Below are 16,938 nucleotides of genomic sequence, written 5' to 3' on the forward strand. Positions count from 1 at the left end.
GCAAGACCAGTTCAGCTGAATTTCCGTGGCCCTGGGCTTTGCTACAAACCCAATTTCAGGAGCAGTGAGCCCAGTCTTAGCCTCCTGGCACTGGCTTTCTAGTGCTGCCAGCAAGTTCCCCTAGCTAATGGGGGTTGCAGCAACTTCGTGGGGGACCCCAGCCGTTTGTTAGGTAATTGTGCTAGGCTGAATGCTTATAAGGCACCCTGGGCTGCAGGGGGGTAGCCTTGTCCTGCAGCGACGTCCCGTTTCAAGCTAAGGGGCCTCCCCGCAGCGGGCTCGTGGGCTAGCTCGCGCAGTCTTCGGGTCTTCAGCCGTCTGTGCGGCTTCTGTGCATTGGAGTTGGTGCTAAGTTTCAGTTTCAGAGCTTTATAGCGAAAATAATGAAGCTCATTCAATGGCGAACTGCTGCCAGCGGAGCTCGCTCGAGAAGGCAGCCACGGGCGACTTCGCCGCAAAGAGCGTGCAGCGCCACAAGGGGAACCCCTGGCCGTGTTCTAAACTGAAGACTTGTAATAAAATTATACCTGGGAGTCTTCTGGAGGCTGAGGCGGTGTCTGGGGCAGTGCGCACCGCGGCTGCGCGTGGCTGTGCTGCTATTCGGCCTGCGGCTCCCGCGGCGCTCGTGCGCAGTAACAGCAGCTTCAGCAGCTTTTCAGGGACGTTTTAGCTGCAACAAGCTGGGGAAAATGCAAAGAAAATCAAAGAAACGCAGAGGCGTGAGGTGACAGGCTGCTGCGGATAGCAGCAGCAGCCAGCCCACGGGACACAGAGCAGTCTTGCTGCGATGCCATTGCCGGCGCTGCGCTGGGAACGGAAGCCGCTAGCTGCCGCCTATTGTTAAAAAGCTGCGGCTAGCGCTAAATAATAATGGTAAAGGCTTGCTGAAACCGAAAAGGCGGCTTTAATAGGCAGGCGCTGCAGGAGCTGCTGCTGCTTCGCCGCCGATCAGCTGGGCGCTGCTCCCATGCCTTCTCCGTCGGGGTTTGCTGTTCTTTGTCTGCCCCCAAATCCTTCTATTATATATTGGCCAGGTGCAGCTGGGCCTGGCCGTATCTCAACACTTATGTGGGTAACAAGTCCTGCTGCCCTTTGCTGACGCTGCTGCTGCTGGAGTCGCAGACACCACGAGGCCTTCTTGTTCTCCGCAAGCAAGCGGGTCCTTCCTTCGTCTTTTTTTCTTTATTAGATTTGCGTCAGTTTTTTCATCTCCAGCCCTCGGGCTGCAACAGCCGGCCGCAGCAACGGCTGCACCAGCTACGCCGCCAGCAGCGCCCGTTGCTTCGCCAGTGCTGCTTCTAAGTATCCGGCCTTCTGTAAATTCCATGGCCTCGGCGGCCCTCCTTTTGCCGCTTCGGAACATCTGAGCCTCTGGCGAAGCTGTTCCCAGCAGCAGCAGCAGCAGCAGCAACGGCGGCGGCAGCAGCGGGAGCAGCAGCGGGAGCGCTGCGCCTCTGGCAGTGCTTGCTGCTGCTGGGAGCCCCCCCTCCCATTTTTTAAGCTTTGTTGGCCGCGTTTTATTGCAGCGTTTCGCAAAGTCTGCAAGAACTGAAACAGGGGAAGGGGGGCCGCGGGAGCGGGCGATAGGTAACTGCAGGTAAGCGGCATGAGGGCTCGCAATGGTCCGGCGCTGCTGCTGCTGCTGCTGCTGCTGCCGTTCGTGCTGCAGCAGCAGCCCGTGAGGGGGGTCCGGGGGGCCTTCGAGGTCGCGGGGGGCCCCCCGGAGCAGCAGCCCGCAGTAGGGTCATATTCCTTGGGGGCCCTCTTGAAAGGGGGGGGCCCCCCTGGGTTGGAGGGGGATTCTGCGGTGGTTGGTAAGAAGCCGCGTCGGCGTCAGGCGGAGGGCGTGTCTCAGCAGCAGCTGCAGCAGCTGGCGCTGTTGCAGCAGCTGCAGCAGCAGCTGCAGCAGCTGCAGCAGCAGCAGTTGCTGCAGCTGGGCGGCGCGGAGGGCGTTTCTGCGGGCGAGCTGCCCCCCGCGGCCGCAGCCGCGCTGGAGCTGCTGCAGCGCGAGGGCGCAGCAGCAGCAGGGGCTGCTCTGGGGGCCCCCCCGGGGTCCTCCGTGGCCGCGACGGGCGCGTCGCTGCGGGCGGGGGCCCCCGGGGGCCCCCCCGGGGGCCCCCCCGGGGGCCCCGGGGGCCCCGGGGGCCCCCGGGGGCCCCGGGGGGCCCCCCAAGTGGGGCTGCTGCGGCGGCTGGCGTACCGCGTGAGGAACACGGGGCTGGTGGACGAACTGCTGGCAGTGCTGCGGTACTTCGTGGGGTCGAGCCCGGGGCGGCCTACGAAGGCTTTGCTGCAGCAGAGCGACGCTGTGGGGCTGGGGCTGGGGCTGCTGCTGTACGTGCTGCGCATGCAGCAGCCAGGGAGCCGCAGCAAGCTGGCCAGGAGCGTGCTGCAGTGCCCCGAAGTGGCCCGGTTTGTGGCGCGGTTTGGGTACTTGGCGGAGCCGGAGAGAAGCAGCGACGAGCTGCTGCAGCAGCTGCTGCGGGCGCGCAGCACTGCAGCACGGCTGGCGCTGGGCGCCTACGGCGCGCGGCAGCAAGCCGAGTTCCTGCAGCTGGTGGCGGAGTTCAAAAAGCAGTACTTCCACTTGCTGGGCTTTGCTGCGCTTTGCCTCAGCCACTTGCCGCAGAGTTTGCCCGCGCTGGCTCTCTTCGTGGACCGTTTGCTGCTGCCGCTGCAGGACGCGCTGCGCAGCATCGCCTCTGTGTCTGCGCGCTTCAAGGGCTTCTCCGTGGCGCTGGCGCAGCAGCAGCTGCTGGGCTGGGTGCAGCAGCTCAGCGCGCTGGACGCTGCGCTGCTGCAGCAGCTCCCGGGCGGCCGCCACGCGCTCAACACTCTCAAGGCTGCTTCCAGCTACGAGGCCACTCTCGAGGAAACTGAGAGCAGCTACGGCAGCCAGGAGGCCGAGGAGCCTGCAGCGGCTCTCAACAGCCAGCTTTGAGCCGCCGCTGCGGCCCCGCGCCTCTGCTGCAGCGCAGCTGCTGCAGCACAGCGGCTGCAGCAGCAGCAGCTGTGCTGCTGCTGCTGCAGCAGCCGCTGCACCGCGCGCCGGGACACGCGCGACGCGCTGCAGCAGCCCGCAGGGCCGCCACACACGCTGCAGCAGCGAAGCCGCCGTGCACCCACCAGCGGCAGCGCCAGCTGCTGCTGCAGCTCGAGCAGCAGCGCCAGCACCACCAGCAGCTCCTGCTGCTGCTGCTGAGGGGCTCCCGGGGCGCCCCGCCGCAGCCCCACCAGCAGAGCCCGCTCTTGGCGAAGACGAGAATGCAGGCGATGTGCAAAGAGGTGCAGCAAAGCCACCAACGAAATAGAACAACCGCGCTGCGGCGACTGCAGCTGGAGCAGCAGCTGCAGCGCCAGCTGCTGCGGCAGCAGCAGACGCTGCGGTGGTCACCTTAGTAGTACCGAAACGACGGGAAACAGCGGCACGCGTAGCAGCTGCACCGGCAGCCGCCAGCTCTGCAGCAGCAGCAGCAGCAGCAGCAGCAGCAGCAGCACCGGCAGCAGCAGCAGTGCCCTGTAAGCAACGTACTTTCAGGCGGGGGCACGACCTGAGTTAGAAGTAGTACGAAAGGGCCTGCTGGGCTCTCAGGTACTCAGTTTGAAATAGAGTCTTTCGCGCATGCAGCAGCGCGTGGGGCGGGGAAGTTAGTCAGTGAGGGCTCTTCGCGCTGCTGCTGCGCTGGCGCTGCACGCTGCAGCAGCTGCGGTGTACGTACAGCTTTCCAGTGGCGCCTCCCAGCAGGGAGTCGTGGAACGAACGAACTTTGTGCTCCTTGTAGCTACCATTTATATCTCTGACAGCTTTACTGAACGTTTTTGGCCTTGGGGGCCCCCAGACAGTCTCACAGCTCCGTAGCGCTAGCGAAAAAACACGAAATTTGCACTGAGTCGTTGCTGGGGCAGCACAGTCGGTAGCTAGTCTAGGCAGGGAGCCAAGCGAGGCTGTGGGAGTGCGGGTTGAACGCGACGCAGCAGCAGCATCAGCAGCAGCAGCTGCTGCTGCTGCTGCTGAGTGCACAAAAGCTCTCAACAGGACCACCGGCCCCGCAGCTGTACGTACACCCCAACACTCAGTCGTCCGGCAGGGGCCCCACTTGAGGAGCCTTTAGGCCTTTCACGGCCAGCGTAAAGGACTCCACCTGCAGCCTGCAGCTCTCAAAGTCCGCAGCAACTGCCGCCCAAAGCGCCTGCAGAAACAGCAGCAGCAGCAGCAGCAGCAGCAGCAACGGCGGCAGCAGCAGCATCAGCTGCAGGGTAGGAAATTGACGAGACCCCGTTACAGGCGCCTTTGCTGTGGCTGCTGCAACGCAGCAGCAACTGCACTGTTGCAGCGACTGCAGCAGTGAAACGGAAGCAGGCGCGGCAGCAGCTGCACAACAGCAGCAAAACACCAGCTGCTGCAGGAACTTCAGCCTAAAAGCCTTCCCCACCTCAAGGCAAAAGCCCGATGATAGAAGCGCAGCACTTGCTAGGGACTCGTAGACGTCCCCAAGCTGCTTAATCCACTTTGGCGTACTGCTGCTGTGGCTGTTGCTGCTGCTGCTGCTGCTATCATCCCTGGGCTGAGCAGCAGCAGCAGCAGCAGCAGCGGGAGTGTTGTGAGGGAGCGTCAAGCGTGAGATCAGTTCTGCTGCTTCTCGCGCGAAGTCCTCTTCAGGGGGCAGTTGCACGAGCCGCTGCGCAACCTGCTGCTTCTTGGCGCTGCTGCAGCGGCGGCAGCAGCAGCAGCAGGGGCCCCCAGCCCGCAGGCCGCAGCCCGCTGCTTCTGCCTGCTGCCACAGGCACGCCAGAAGGCTGCTGCCGGGGGGGGGCCCCTCCCCAGAGGCCCCATCCCCGGGGGGCCCCAAGCACAGGCACAACTCGAGCTGGGGGGCCCCTTGCCCGCTCTCGATGATCAGAGACTCCAGGGGCACTCCTGCTGCATGCAGCCTGCGCAGCAGCAGCAGCGGCAGCAGCAGCAGCAGCAGCTTGGGTTCCCAGCGAAACTATCAAAAGCCATGGCAGTGTATGATGAAGTGCTGCAGCAGCTCGCCGTCGCCGGCAGAAGCAGCAGCGGGCTGGGAAGACAATGGAAAAGCAGCAGCAAACACCCTTTTGATCGAAAAGCAAAACACCAAAATGAAGCAGAAGCAGAAAAGTGAGAAGCAGCGAGACGCAGCAAGCTGGAGGCAAACCCGAGGTGTATATACACCGCCAGCAGCACAGCAGCAAGGGGAAACATGAATTCCCGGCAAATGGCGAAAACGAAAAAGACACAAACAGCAGCAGCAAGACACAAGTCCTCAGCTGAGACTCGAAAAGCTGCATGCACAAGTTGGGGAGTTCCTGCTGCTGCTGCTATTGAGTCTGCGAAGCAGCAGCAGAGCGGCCGAGGCACTCGAAAGCTCATTTTATTTTGCTTCTTTTGAATTCCTTCAAAGAGCCAAAACAATAAGACTTTCCCCGCAGCTGCTGGGCACCTGCGGATCATCTTGGCAGCAAAAAATGCATTCGAAACCAAAATACTTCTCGCCATTGTCAGGGGCCCCTCGCGGGCTTCTGGAAACCGCCAGAAGAGCCACTCAGACACCAGAAGGCTCAGCACAGAGTCCCCCAGAAACTCCAGCAGCTGGTAGCTTTCTTGGGGGCCCCCCTGGGGGCCCTCCTGGGGGCCCCCCGGTGCCTGCAGCAGGCTTGCAGCCACAAGGCCTCAAGGCTTCAGCAGATAGACTGGGCTCTTAAGGCCACAGCGCAAACAGACTCACACAGCACTGCAGCAAAACAGGTAAGGGTAGGGAAACTTGCAAAGCTGTAACAGACTTGCTGCAGGGGCCCCAAATGGCCTTCTAGCTAGGGGGGCCCCTGATGCGCTGCTGCTGCGCTGCTGCTGCGCAGCTGCTGCGCTGCTGCGGCGTGCGTTGCTGACCTCTGTTGACCGGGCGAGAGCCACGAGGCGGGGACAGAGGCCCCTTTCCTTCCAAAATGCTGCAGCTGTTTGGCAGTCTAGTGCTTCTTGGGAGCAGCAGCAGTTAAGGAGGTCCCGCGCAGGGGCCAGCCACAAGTCTGAGACAGTCTGTTCTGAAATGCTGCTGCCGGCCGCGCTGCTGCTGCAGCAGGAAGCCGGAACCGCAGCAGCCTGCGGCTTGCTGCTGCCTTCGCGGGGCCCCCTCAGCAGCTGCTGCAGCAAAACAGCCACTCGGCGGTCGGGGTGCAGGGGAGCGTGGGGCACTCCTGCTGGCAGCAGCAGAGTGCAGAGAAAGTCCACTTCTGCTGGCTCTTCAAATGTGTCTTTGGGGTCTCTGGGGGCCCCCTGGGGGCTCAGTGGGGGCCCGCAGCAAATGGCTGCAGAGATTGCTGCTGCAGCAGACAAGATATTAACCACGGGGGGCAGCTGCTTCGCTTTGAGGCCCTTCTCAGGAGGCTCTTGAGGCTCTTGAGACTCCCCGGCGCCAGTGTGAGCCTGGGGCCCCTTCCCAGGCGCAGGGGGCCCCCCCTGCAGCACGAACTGCCCAATGAAGGCTGCAGCAGCAAGGAGGCCCCCGAAGGAGCCGGGGGGCCCCTGCGGGCGCTGGTGGGGCCCCCCGAGGGGCGCAGCCCGCGTAGCGCCTTGGTGGGCCTCCGCGGGGCCCCGGGGGCCCCCCAAAAGGCCCCTGTTGGACAAGTAGAAAGCTGCAGTGAGGGCCTCCATGGCGTCCGCCAGCATCTTGGGGGAAAGGACTTGTTCTCTGAGTCCCGCAAGAGCAGCAGCAGGAATGAAAGGCCTCGACAGCAAGTAGCCCGCGAGGCCCAGCCCGCGGGCGCAGCTGTGCAGGTGGCAGTTGGAAACAAAAGAACTTTTTTGCTGCGTCAGGGCCCCCTCGGGCTCCCCCCCGAAGTTTGTCAAGAAGCAAAACGCTGCAGCCACAAAGCCCAGCACTGCGTCCCCCAGAAACTCCAGCCTTTGCCAGTGCCACCGGCTGCCCCCGGAGTCCACGGCCCCCGGCGGCCGCGCGGCTTTGCAGGTGAGCGCAGCAGCAAGCAGCTGCTGCTCGAGGCCTGAGCGCACACGCAGCGCCGCAGCAGACGGGGCCGTCGCGCGGCTGCCGCCGCCGCTGCTGCTGCTGCTGCTGCTGCTGCTGCTGCTGCTGCTGCTGCTGTTGCTGCACCAGCGCAGGTACTGCTGCTGCTGCTGCTGCTGCTGCTGCTGCTGCTGCTGCTGCGGCTGCTGTTGCTGCACCAGCGCAGGTACTGCTGCTGCTGCTGGTGAGGCTGCTGCGCAGGCGCTGCTGATGCAGCAGCAGCAGCAGGAACAGCAGCAGCAGACGCAGGGCGCAGCCAAGGCTGCCCTGGGTGCAGCGACAGAAACAGCCAGACTCAAGAGGCTGCTGCGGCACAGGGACACAGCCGCATCTTTGCAAAGCTGTCTGAAGGAACACAGCTAAAGTGAGGCCTAGGGGGCAGGGGCCCCTGCAGGGGGCCCCTAAATGGGCAGTTACGCGCCTAGCCGCAGGGGCCCCTGGGGGCCCCTCAGCTCCGTTTGTTGCAGCAGCCGCGCCTTCAGCTCGAAGTGGCCCGCGGCCACCTCTAGTTGGAAGAAGGCTGGGGCTAGCCACGTCAGTTGCTGAGAAGCAAGCGCAGCAGCAGCAGCAGCAAAACAGACTGCAGCAGCAGCTGAGCAGCAGCGCCTTACCGCGCCTGCGCACTCAGCGGCCTGGCTCCTAGATGCCAAGCAACGCGGCCTTTGCTATTGCCGCCTTTGGCTGAGTCACTATTCGCAGCAGCACCCTAGCAAACTAGTTTATGGGGACTGCAGAGGGGCCCCCGGGGGCCCCCGAAGGGCCCCGAGGGCCCCCAAGACCCTGTTAAGTGCGGGTCTTTCCCTTGGTGTGCCCGTCTTTCTAGCTGCTGAGCCTTTTCCTAGTGCTGCAGCGACTGTCCCGGCCTCTGCTGCTGCTGCTGTGCTGCTGGACCAGTGGCCCCCACCAGGAAGACTGGCTCAGTCCAGGGGCAGAGGCGGGCGCACTGGGGCACATAAGCTGTTAGCTGCTCCTGGGGTGCTGCGCTGCGGCCTGCAGCAGCACCTGGGTCACCCCTGGTGAGCCACCTGCAGCCCTGCAGCAGCGCAGCAAAGCCCTGTGAGAGTGCCTTTGAGAAAAGCCGGGCTGCTGCTGCTGCTGCTGCTGCTCTCCTTGCTCAAAAAGCCCAATTTGCTGCTGCCAGGGGCCCACCTGGCGGATACGCAGCCCCCGCAGCAGCCAGCAATTGCCCAGGGGGCCCCTCTCCGGGTCTGGGTACGGCGGCACTAGCCGGACTCCGGCCCTTGCCAGCTGCTGCAGGTATTCTTCGCTGAGGGGGCCCCGGGGGCCCCCCCCTGGGTCAGTCATGCTGGGGCCCGTCCACGGGGTGTTCTGCAGCAGCACAGCAGCAGCAACGCCCCCACCTCAACCCTTTTTGCTACTTGGTGCTGCCCATCAGTGGGCTAATTAACGCAGCTTCAGGGGAAGAGCTGCAGCTGCAGCGGGAAGCCTCGCAACGCTGGACTCTTTGGGGGCCCCCACCTACCGCGGTGTCAATGGCCTGGAGAGCTATGTACCGGTAGCTGCGCCTTTCTTCGTGAGTCAAGCGGACCACTGGTCTCTCCAGCCCCCGCAGCAAAAGGGCCTTGAAGATGAAAAGGCCCTTCTGCGGGTGCAGACTGTCAAGGCCTGAGAGCGGCTCCAGGGCCCCTCGCCCCGTGCCGCCTGCGAGCAGCAGCAACAAAGAGCAGCAGCAGCAAAGGCCTCCTTTGCTCTGCTGCAGGGCCGCTGCTGCTCAGCAGCTGCAGTAGCTGCAGCTGCTGCAGCAGCTGCAGCAGAGTGCAAGCAGCCTGGGGAAGCCTCGAGAGCTCTTGAAACCCTGCATTCACTCTGCTGCAGCAGCATCAAAATGCAGGCAGCCTGGGGGCCCCCCGGAGCTCTAAATGCCAGCTTTCACTCTGCTGCAGCAGCAGCAGAATGCAGGCAGCCTGGGGGCCCCTGGAGCTTCTAGAGGCAAATTTTAGCTCTGCAGCAGCAGCAGCAGAATGCAAGCCGCTTGGGGGCCCCGGAGCTTCTAAATGCCAGCTTTCACTCTGCTGCTGCAGCAGCAGAATGCAAAGAGCCTGGGGGCCCCCGGAGCTGTGGCTGCTGGTGAGGCACTCACCCGCCCTGCGGAATTCTTCAAAGGGGAAATGGACTTTGACGCAGCGCAGCGGCGAGCTGGGGGAGAAGAGAAGCTCCTCAGGAGGCAGCTCGGACTCAGCATTTGGCGCTGCTGCTGCTGCCTCTGCTGCAGCTGGGCCGCCCGGCAGCAGCAGCCCTGCTGCTGCAGCAAGCGGCTGCTGCTGCTGCTCCTTTAGAAGACGAAGAGAGGACTGGATCAGCTCCGAAGCCAAGCCAGGGGCCCCGAGGCCCCGCACTGCGGCTCTCAGCGCCTCCTCGCCATGCATTTCCATTAAAGACCGAGAGGCCTCTTCTGGTCTCCTGCGGACAAACAGAGGCATTCGAGGGCTCCTGCGCATGCAAAGCTGCCCACAAACTCGTGCGCCTGCAGCAGCAGCAGCAGCAGCACCAACAGCAGCAGCAGCAGCAGCTTCAGCAGCAGCAGCAACAGCAGCGTCGGCTTCTGCAGCAGCAGCAGCTGCTGCTGCCCTATCTACGTGTGGGACAGCGGGAGTCACAAGAGGAGAAGAAGCCAAGAGGGGCGGCAGCTGCTAAGGCCAGAGGCCCGCGGGGAAGCCCCGCAGGGCACAGAGGCCGCGCTGCATGCAGCAGCTGGGGGGAGCTGCTCACCATTTGCTGCTCAAGGCAAAAGCAGCAAGCAGCCTGAGGCAGCACAAGTGCGCCAGGTCCAGCCCGCGGCCATCCCAAGCCAGCGGGGCCACAGCAAAAAACGGCAGCAGCACCCGGCGGCAGTCAAGAACCCCCCCCTTGCGCAGCTGCTGCAGCACGCTCTCTCCGGGGGCCTCGGGGGGCCCCAGGCGGCCACAGGGGCCCCCGGGGCCCCCGGGGTCCTCCTGGCCCCCGGAGCCGTTGGGGCCCCCGGGGCCCCCCGGGGCCCCTGGGCCGGCAGGCTCTGGCTGCAGCGAGGCGGTCTGGCCACAGTAAGCTCCGTGGAGAGCAGCAAAGGCCTCTTGTGCTGCAGCATAAAGCCCCAGGCTGGCGCTGGAGAGCTGGCTGGAGGGGGGCCCCTCCCAGGTCTCGAGGGCGGGCCGGCCCGCAGCTGCAGCCAGCAACGCCTCCCAGAGGGGGGCCCCCCCGCTGCTGCCCCTGGCCAATGGCCTGAAGCTCTCAATGCTGAGGTGCCGCAGCAGCACTTCGTGGGTCAAGACCTGCGCAGGGGCCCCACAGCAGCTCACAAACGCGCAGTCCGCGGGGGCCCCAGCAGCTGCCCAGCGGCGGCCCGCAGCAGCAGGGGCCCCTGGGGGCCCCCGCTCGCGTGGGGCCCCCTGGTGCTGCTGTGGGGCCAGCAGCAGTGTCAGTGGGAAGTTAATTTGAAATTCTTGCTGGGCCTACCAGCAGCGCTTTCAGGGCTTCTGCGTTGGGCACTTTTAACTTCATGTTCTCCCCAGGGGGCTCTATTTCAATTCTTATGAGGCCCTCTTCTCCCGGGGTCTCAGGCTCCTCACAAATGCTATCTGCGTCGCTCGTTTCGGGGGGCCCCCCTTCCTCAGGGCCACTCTCTTCTTGGGGGCCCCCTGCTTCCCCCTGGGCAAAGCCAGGGGGCCCCTGCCAAGTGCCCAGAGGGTGCACTCCGTGAAACACCACAGCTTCCGGCAGAGGCGACGGCAAGAGAATCGCTAGTGGCTGCAGCAGCAGCAGCAGCGGCAGCAGCAGCAGCAGCAGCCACAGCAGCAGCGAGAACTTTTGCGGGCCTGCCGCGCTGACAGGATATGGAATAGTCTCACAAGGGCTCTTACCTGCAGCACAGATGATAAGGGTCTATCTGGAAACAGCTGCGACAGCAAGTTTGCTGCGGCTGCCTTTGTTTCAGGCGTCACTGCTGCTGCAGCTCCTGCTGCAACTCCTGCTGCAGCTGCTGCAGCACGCGCTCGCTTGCTGCTGAAGGGCGCCCAGTACCCCAACAGACCCCCACTGTCATACACAGGGCTGTCGGGAAGGGGGAGGTCTGTCTCAGTCATAGGGCTACTCTTTGCTGCTGCTGCCGCTTCTCTTTGCTGCAGCTTGCTCTGCGTCTGCTGCTCCTGCTGCAGTTCGGGCCAAGTCAGCGGGGTGCACCAGACGCGGTGTATGTACAGGTCGACGGAGTGTTCAGTCCTGGGCACACACGAGAGCGACGCCGGGCAATTCTGCTTCACCCTGTTGCTGCTGCTGCTGCTGCAGCGCCAGAGTCGGCGCTGCCGGCCTTTCTGCTGCTGCTGCTGCTGCTGCTGCTGCTACGGAGTCACAAACTGGGCATCTCACGACTGAGGGTCTTGCAGCATTTCGCGTAGGGACTCTGGCGCGAGGAGGCTCTGGGGAATTTGTCTCCACATTCTTTCTCCGCCGCAGACAGCGCGTTCTCCCGTTGCTGCTGCGGGGCCCCTGGGGGCCCCTTCTTGCTGCTCGGGCAAGACCGGCTGCAGCAGCAAATTGTCGCTGAGGACCCCCAGCGCATGCAAACGCTGCAGGGCCTTCACTGCGAGGCCCTCCCAGGCTTCTCTCCAGTCCAGGGGCCTCTGCGTCTCTGCAAATTTCAGCTGCAGCTTCTCGGGCTTTATTGGCGTTTCCCTAAACCCTTTAAGTGGGGGCAGCTCGAGGGCCGGGGGGCCCCCGGGGCCCCTGCGAGCCCGCAGGGGCCCCAGAAAGAACAGGGCCTCAGCAGCAGACCCTCGGGCCTCTCTAAAGCTGCTGCAGGCGGGTTCTCTGTAGCCTTGGGCCAGCACTTGCTGCAGTAGGGCCCAGGCCCTGCTGCAGGGCACAAAGGCCCCCGTTGCAGCCACATGGAGTCCGGGCTTTTGGTGGCCTGGGGGCCCCACAGGAGCTGCAGCAAGAGGGGCCCCCTGGGGCCCCGCAAGCCTCCGCAGCAGAGAGATGTGCTGCAGTACTGGGTACAGCTCGAAGACCACAGAAGCTGCTCTCTGTGAGCTGGGCCCGGGGCGGGTTTTGCTGCTGCTGGAGAAGGGCACGAGGGGCGGGGCCTCAGCAGCAAAGAGCAGCACGAGGGGGGAGGGCTCTAAGCATGTGCGCGCTTTGCTGCTGCAGCAGGCAGCAACCTGCAGCAGCTCGCTCGCCTTCTGGGGGGCCTCCGGCACCAAAACCAGCCCGTAGCTGCTGCTCCCAGCTGCATGCAGCGCAAGCTGCGGACTAGCTGCAACAAGCAGCCTCAGAGGGGGCCTCTTTCGAGCTTCCCAGCCCCCCAACCCCGCCGCTGCCCCGCTGCCGCGTTTGCTGCTGCTGCTGCTGCTGCTGCTGCTGCTGCCCGCGCTGAAGGCCGCACAGGGCCCCCCCCTGGCCAAGAGGCACTCCACCTCTCCGAGGCCCCGGGCCGCGAGGTAGAGGCCCAAGCACCAGGCAGCAGTTTTGCTGCTGCAGACAATGAGGGCCCCCTCCGCGCTGCAGGGGCCCTCTTTGCCGGGGAGGCTGCAGGGGCCCCTTCCCAGGGGAGGGGGCCCGTGCTCTGCTGCAGCAAAGCCACAGAGGGCCCTGTCAAGTGCAGCAAGTCGAGGGCTGAAGAGGCCCCGCAGCACTTCCCCAGCCAGGCGGCGGCAGCAAGCTGCAGCCCCGGGCCCCAGCCCCTTCCCCTGCAGCTGCTGCTGCAGCAGCTGCATGCAGTTTTGCTGCTCCCCAGAGACCCCAAAGTGCAGCAAAGCCCCCACAGTGCTGAGGCCCCCGCTGCAGTAGGCCCTGTAGTGCTTCAGTGCTGGCTGGCGCACGAAAGCCCCCAGAAGCTCCATGAAAAGAAAACAAATCCCCAGATCCACACGAAGCTGCAGCAAGTAGGGGTCCGGCCTGAGGGGCCCTGCGGGGGCCCCTCCACTTCCAGGGGGGGCCCCTGTCTTGAAGTCCCCCGCAAAGGGCCAGAGCAGCCAGGGGGGCCCCCCAGCGTCGTCAACAGGGAAGCAGTGCCCTTGGCAGCTGCCTGAGGGGCCCCCCTCATGGGGGCCTCCTTTTGACTCCTCCAAGCAAGAAGACCCTCTTGGCTGGGGCCTTTTAATCTCCGTGCGAGGGGATAAGGAGCCGCCACAGGGGGGCCCCTCGGGCCCTAGGAATGGCTGCCACTCTAGAGGGTTCGGGGCCAGCTCAGCGCCAGGGGCCCCAGGGGCCCCAGGGGCCCCGGGGGCCCCGGGGGCCCCTGGGGCCCCCTGGGGGCTTGCGGCAGGGTACACGGGGGCACCAGTGAGGGCGAGGGCCCAGCGGTTGAGTTTGGCCCGGAGTCTTCCTGCTGCTGCGCAGAAGCACCAGAAGCCCCAGTCCTGCTGCATGCGCAGCAGCGCAGCACGAAGCTGCTTCCAGCGAGCAGCAGCAGCCCGTTTGTGGGGCGGGGAGAGAAGGCCAGCGAGCCTTCGCATGCAGCAGCAGTTTGCTAGCAGCAGGGGGTGGCCTTTGAGCTGCAGCGCCACAGCCTCCAGCAGCAGCTCCCCGCTCTCCCGCAGCGGCTGCTCCCAGGCCTCCCGCAAGCCAGAGTTCCCCGCGTTGGGGTGGGGGCCCTCTTGGGGGGGCCCCTCTTGGGGGGGCCCCTCTTGGGGGGGCCCCACAGGGGCCCCCTGGGCCTCTCCCGTAGCCAGCTCCTCCGAGGCTTCTGGGGAACAGCTCACTTCCAACTTGCTGCTGCTCCTAAGTGCATGCGCCAGAGCAGCATCGCAGGCTGCCAGTATGGCGCTGACAGCTTTGGTAAAGGCCCGGCCACGGGGGCCCCCTGGGGGGCCCCCCTGTGCTGGGAGCGATGGGGGGGTCGGGGGCCCCAGGGGGCCCTGGATAGCTGCTGCTGCTGCAGCTGCCGCTGCTGCAGCAGCTGCCACCTCCTCTGCAGCCCAGTAAGGGGCTTCTTCGGGCTCGTAGCGAACTAGGCCGAGGTCAGGGGGGCCCCCGGGGCCCCAAAGGCACTCTGCCAATAAGAAAGAAGAGCAGCAAAGGCCTTGCAGCAGCCTCTTTAGCTGCTGCAAAGCTGCCATTGGGTTGCCCAAGGGGGGGCCCTCAGTAGTGCAGAGAATGCGCGGGAGGGAGGAGGCCCGGGAGGCGAAATCCGCCATGAGGCTCTCGTACGCCCCCAGGCTGCTGCTGCTGCTGCTGCTGCTGCTGCTGCTGTCGCCGAAGCTTACCCCGTCCAGCAGCAGCAGCGCCACGTCTTCCAGCCGCAGAAAGCCGTGCATCAAAAGAGACACAAAGACAGACACCGAAGAGACAAAGACTCGAGGCCATCTCACAGCAGCCTCGCTGTTGACTGTTTCTTCCCAGGGGCGAAAAAAGTTCTCCGCAGCTGCACTGGGGGGCCCCCCGGGGGCCCCCAGGGGTCCCCCGGGGGCCCCCAGGGGCCCCCCGGGGGCCCCCAGGGGCCCCCGAGACTGCAGCGCCTCGCGCTGAGACCTGGCGTACCGAAAGGGAGCTAGGGGCTGGAGGAGGTTTAGCTGCTGCCTTTCTTGTGGGGTCCTTGGGGGCCACGGCAGCTGCAGCGCAGCAGCAGCAGGCCCACAGCTTGGGAGGCTATTTCTTCTTTTTCTCTCAGCCTCTGGCTTTGCCTTTTTAGTCTTTTTGGTTTCTTTTGTTTCTTTAGTCTCTTTAGTTTCTTTAGACTTTTAGTTTCTTCAGTCATTTTAGTTTCTTTAGTCTCTTTAGTCCCTTAGCTGGCAGCAAAGGCTCCTGCTGCAGCTGGAGGATTTAATGCGCCCTGCTGCTGTGTGCTGTACATACACCTAGCCATAATTAGTGTAGCTGTTAGGCTGCGCTCTGCGCATGCACTGCATGAAGCCACGGGGGAGGGTTTAGGGTTTAGGGTTTAGGTTTTAGGGTTTGGGGTCCGCGCTTGTGCTGCTGCTGGCTGCTTAGCTGCAGCAAAGCTATGGGGCCCCCTTACCCCTTTTTGGTCCCTGAGGGCCTCGCTGAATTCTTTAAGGGCCCCCCGGTAGGCTTCCCAGGTGGCGGGGGCCCCCCACTTGGCCTGCAGCTGCGTCTTTTGCCAGAGTTTCTCTCTGTAGTCTGCTGCTGCTGTTGCTGCTGTGCTGCGGGGAGCGCACAGCCGCACAATCAGGGGGTGGGGCCCCTCGGCGGCGCCCCCGGGGGGGCCCCCCGGGGTGCTGCAGTGGCCCTGCGGGTGCTGCAGCAGCAACGCAAAGGCCCGCTGCAGGGCCCCCTGCAGCTGGAGGGCCCCCCGCGGAGTTGCTGCGAGGCAGCAAATGGTCTGCGAAGCCACAGAGAAGTTCTGCAGAAAAGTGTAGACCACCAGGGCCGGCAGCAGCAGCAGCTCGCGCCTATTCAGCGGCAGCCACAGCATGCAGTTGCTGCGCACTGCAGCATCATATGCTGCTGCTTCTTCGGGCCCCAGCGAAATGCCCTGCAGCCCTGTGCAGCGCCACACGCACCCAGCAGCAGCAAGGGGCCTCAGTGGCTGCTCTGGGGGCCCCCCGGGGCAGCTCAGGGGGCCTGGGGGCCCCTAGCTGCGGCCTTCGCCGCAGGGGCCTCCACAGCAGCAGCAGCAGCAGCAGCAGCAGCAGCAGCAGCGCCACAGCAGAGGGGCTGCTGCGGGGGCCCTGCAGCACGACCGCAGACGCAGCAGCAGGCTGCAGACTCACTCAAACCCTCAAGAAAGCTGCGGGGCAGCGGCTCCACGTAAGAGCAAGGGGGCAGGGGGGCCCCTGCTGGGGGGCCCCTAGGAGGAGGGGTTTGCTGCTGCCCGCAGCTAGAAAGCTTCTGTGGCTTTTCTGCGGGCCTTTGCAGACTGGGGGCCCCCTCAGGCTTCCCTGCAGCAGAGGGCCCCCTCTCTATTGGGGGTTCAGTGGGGAAGGGGCCCCTGGGAAGCAAAGAGGCCCTCGAGGTGGGGCCCCCTCGCAGCGCTGCTGCCCGCTGCAGCTGCTGCGAGGAGCAGCTACGGGCCAAGGGGGGCCCCCCAGGTACCCTTTCCCGCTGCGGGGTGCTGCTGCTTGCTGCAGGCCTCACTGAAGCCCCTGAGGGGGCCCCCACGCGGTGCTGAAGGGGCTTCAGGGGGGCCCCCAAGCTCTGCAAAGAAGCGCCCACAGCCCCCCCCAGAGGGCTCCTTGGGGCCCCAATAGAGGTACCCTTGGGGGGCCCCAAGGGTTTTTCTATTAAAGGCATTTTGAGGCCCCCCGCAGCTCCTCGAGAGGGTCTCCCTGAAGCCTGAGCGCTCAGGGGCCCCCCGGGGCTCAGGGGCCCCCCGGGGGCCCCTGAGTCAGCCAGCCCCGAAGGGGCCCCCAGGCCCGCAGGCCCCCGTGAGGGGCCCCGAAGGCCTCCCAGGGGGGCCCCTGTAGACCTCAGGGGGCCCCCCAGGACAGCACCACTCACTGGAGGGGCCCCCGGGGGCCCTCTGGCCAAGGCCCCCACTCCCCGTGGCTGGCCCAAACCCTCAGCAGGTGAAGAGCCTAGAGAGCCCAGGAGGCCCCGGCCCTTAATAGATCCCGGCAGAGCCCTAGGGCCCTCCTGAGGGGGGCAGGGGGGCCCCCTGGCTGCGCCCCTGGCGGGGCCCCTCTGGGGTCCGCAGGGCCCCCCTGGGGGCCCCGGGGGTCTCGCGGGGCCCTCCTGCTGGCTACGGAAGCTGGCTGGGGCCTTTCTGGGCCAGGGGGGCCCCCAGCCGCGGCTGCTGCCGGAGTCCATCGTGGGCTCTGGGGTGTCTCGGGGCCGTCGGCTGCGGCCTTCTATGCATTGGGGGCCCCTGGGGGCCACCAAACAGCAGCAAAGATAAATTAAATGGCTGAAGATGGGAGGTGTGGGGCCCCAGCAGCCGCTGAGGCCGTCTCCTGGCCCTTCGCGGCTGCGGCTGGGGGCCCCCCGAGGGTCTCTCGGCTAGGGG

General features: G+C 65.1%; 1 protein-coding gene across 1 annotated transcript in view; it reads right to left on the reverse strand.

The window, feature by feature from the left end:
- Positions 1 to 1,057: 1,057 nt before the first annotated feature.
- Positions 1,058 to 16,938, reverse strand: part of ENH_00069580 (PHD-finger domain-containing protein, putative) — a gene marked incomplete at both ends in the record, with an annotated part of 24,701 nt that continues 8,820 nt past the window's right edge. The window contains one exon of the mRNA XM_013577449.1: positions 1,058 to 1,380. Within this exon, the coding sequence (XP_013432903.1) occupies positions 1,058 to 1,380 (323 nt within the window). The remainder of the gene's footprint in view (positions 1,381 to 16,938) is intronic.

Source organism: Eimeria necatrix, genomic scaffold (assembly GCF_000499385.1).
Source record: "Eimeria necatrix Houghton genomic scaffold, Enh_scaff66, whole genome shotgun sequence".
NCBI lineage: Eukaryota > Apicomplexa > Conoidasida > Eucoccidiorida > Eimeriidae > Eimeria > Eimeria necatrix.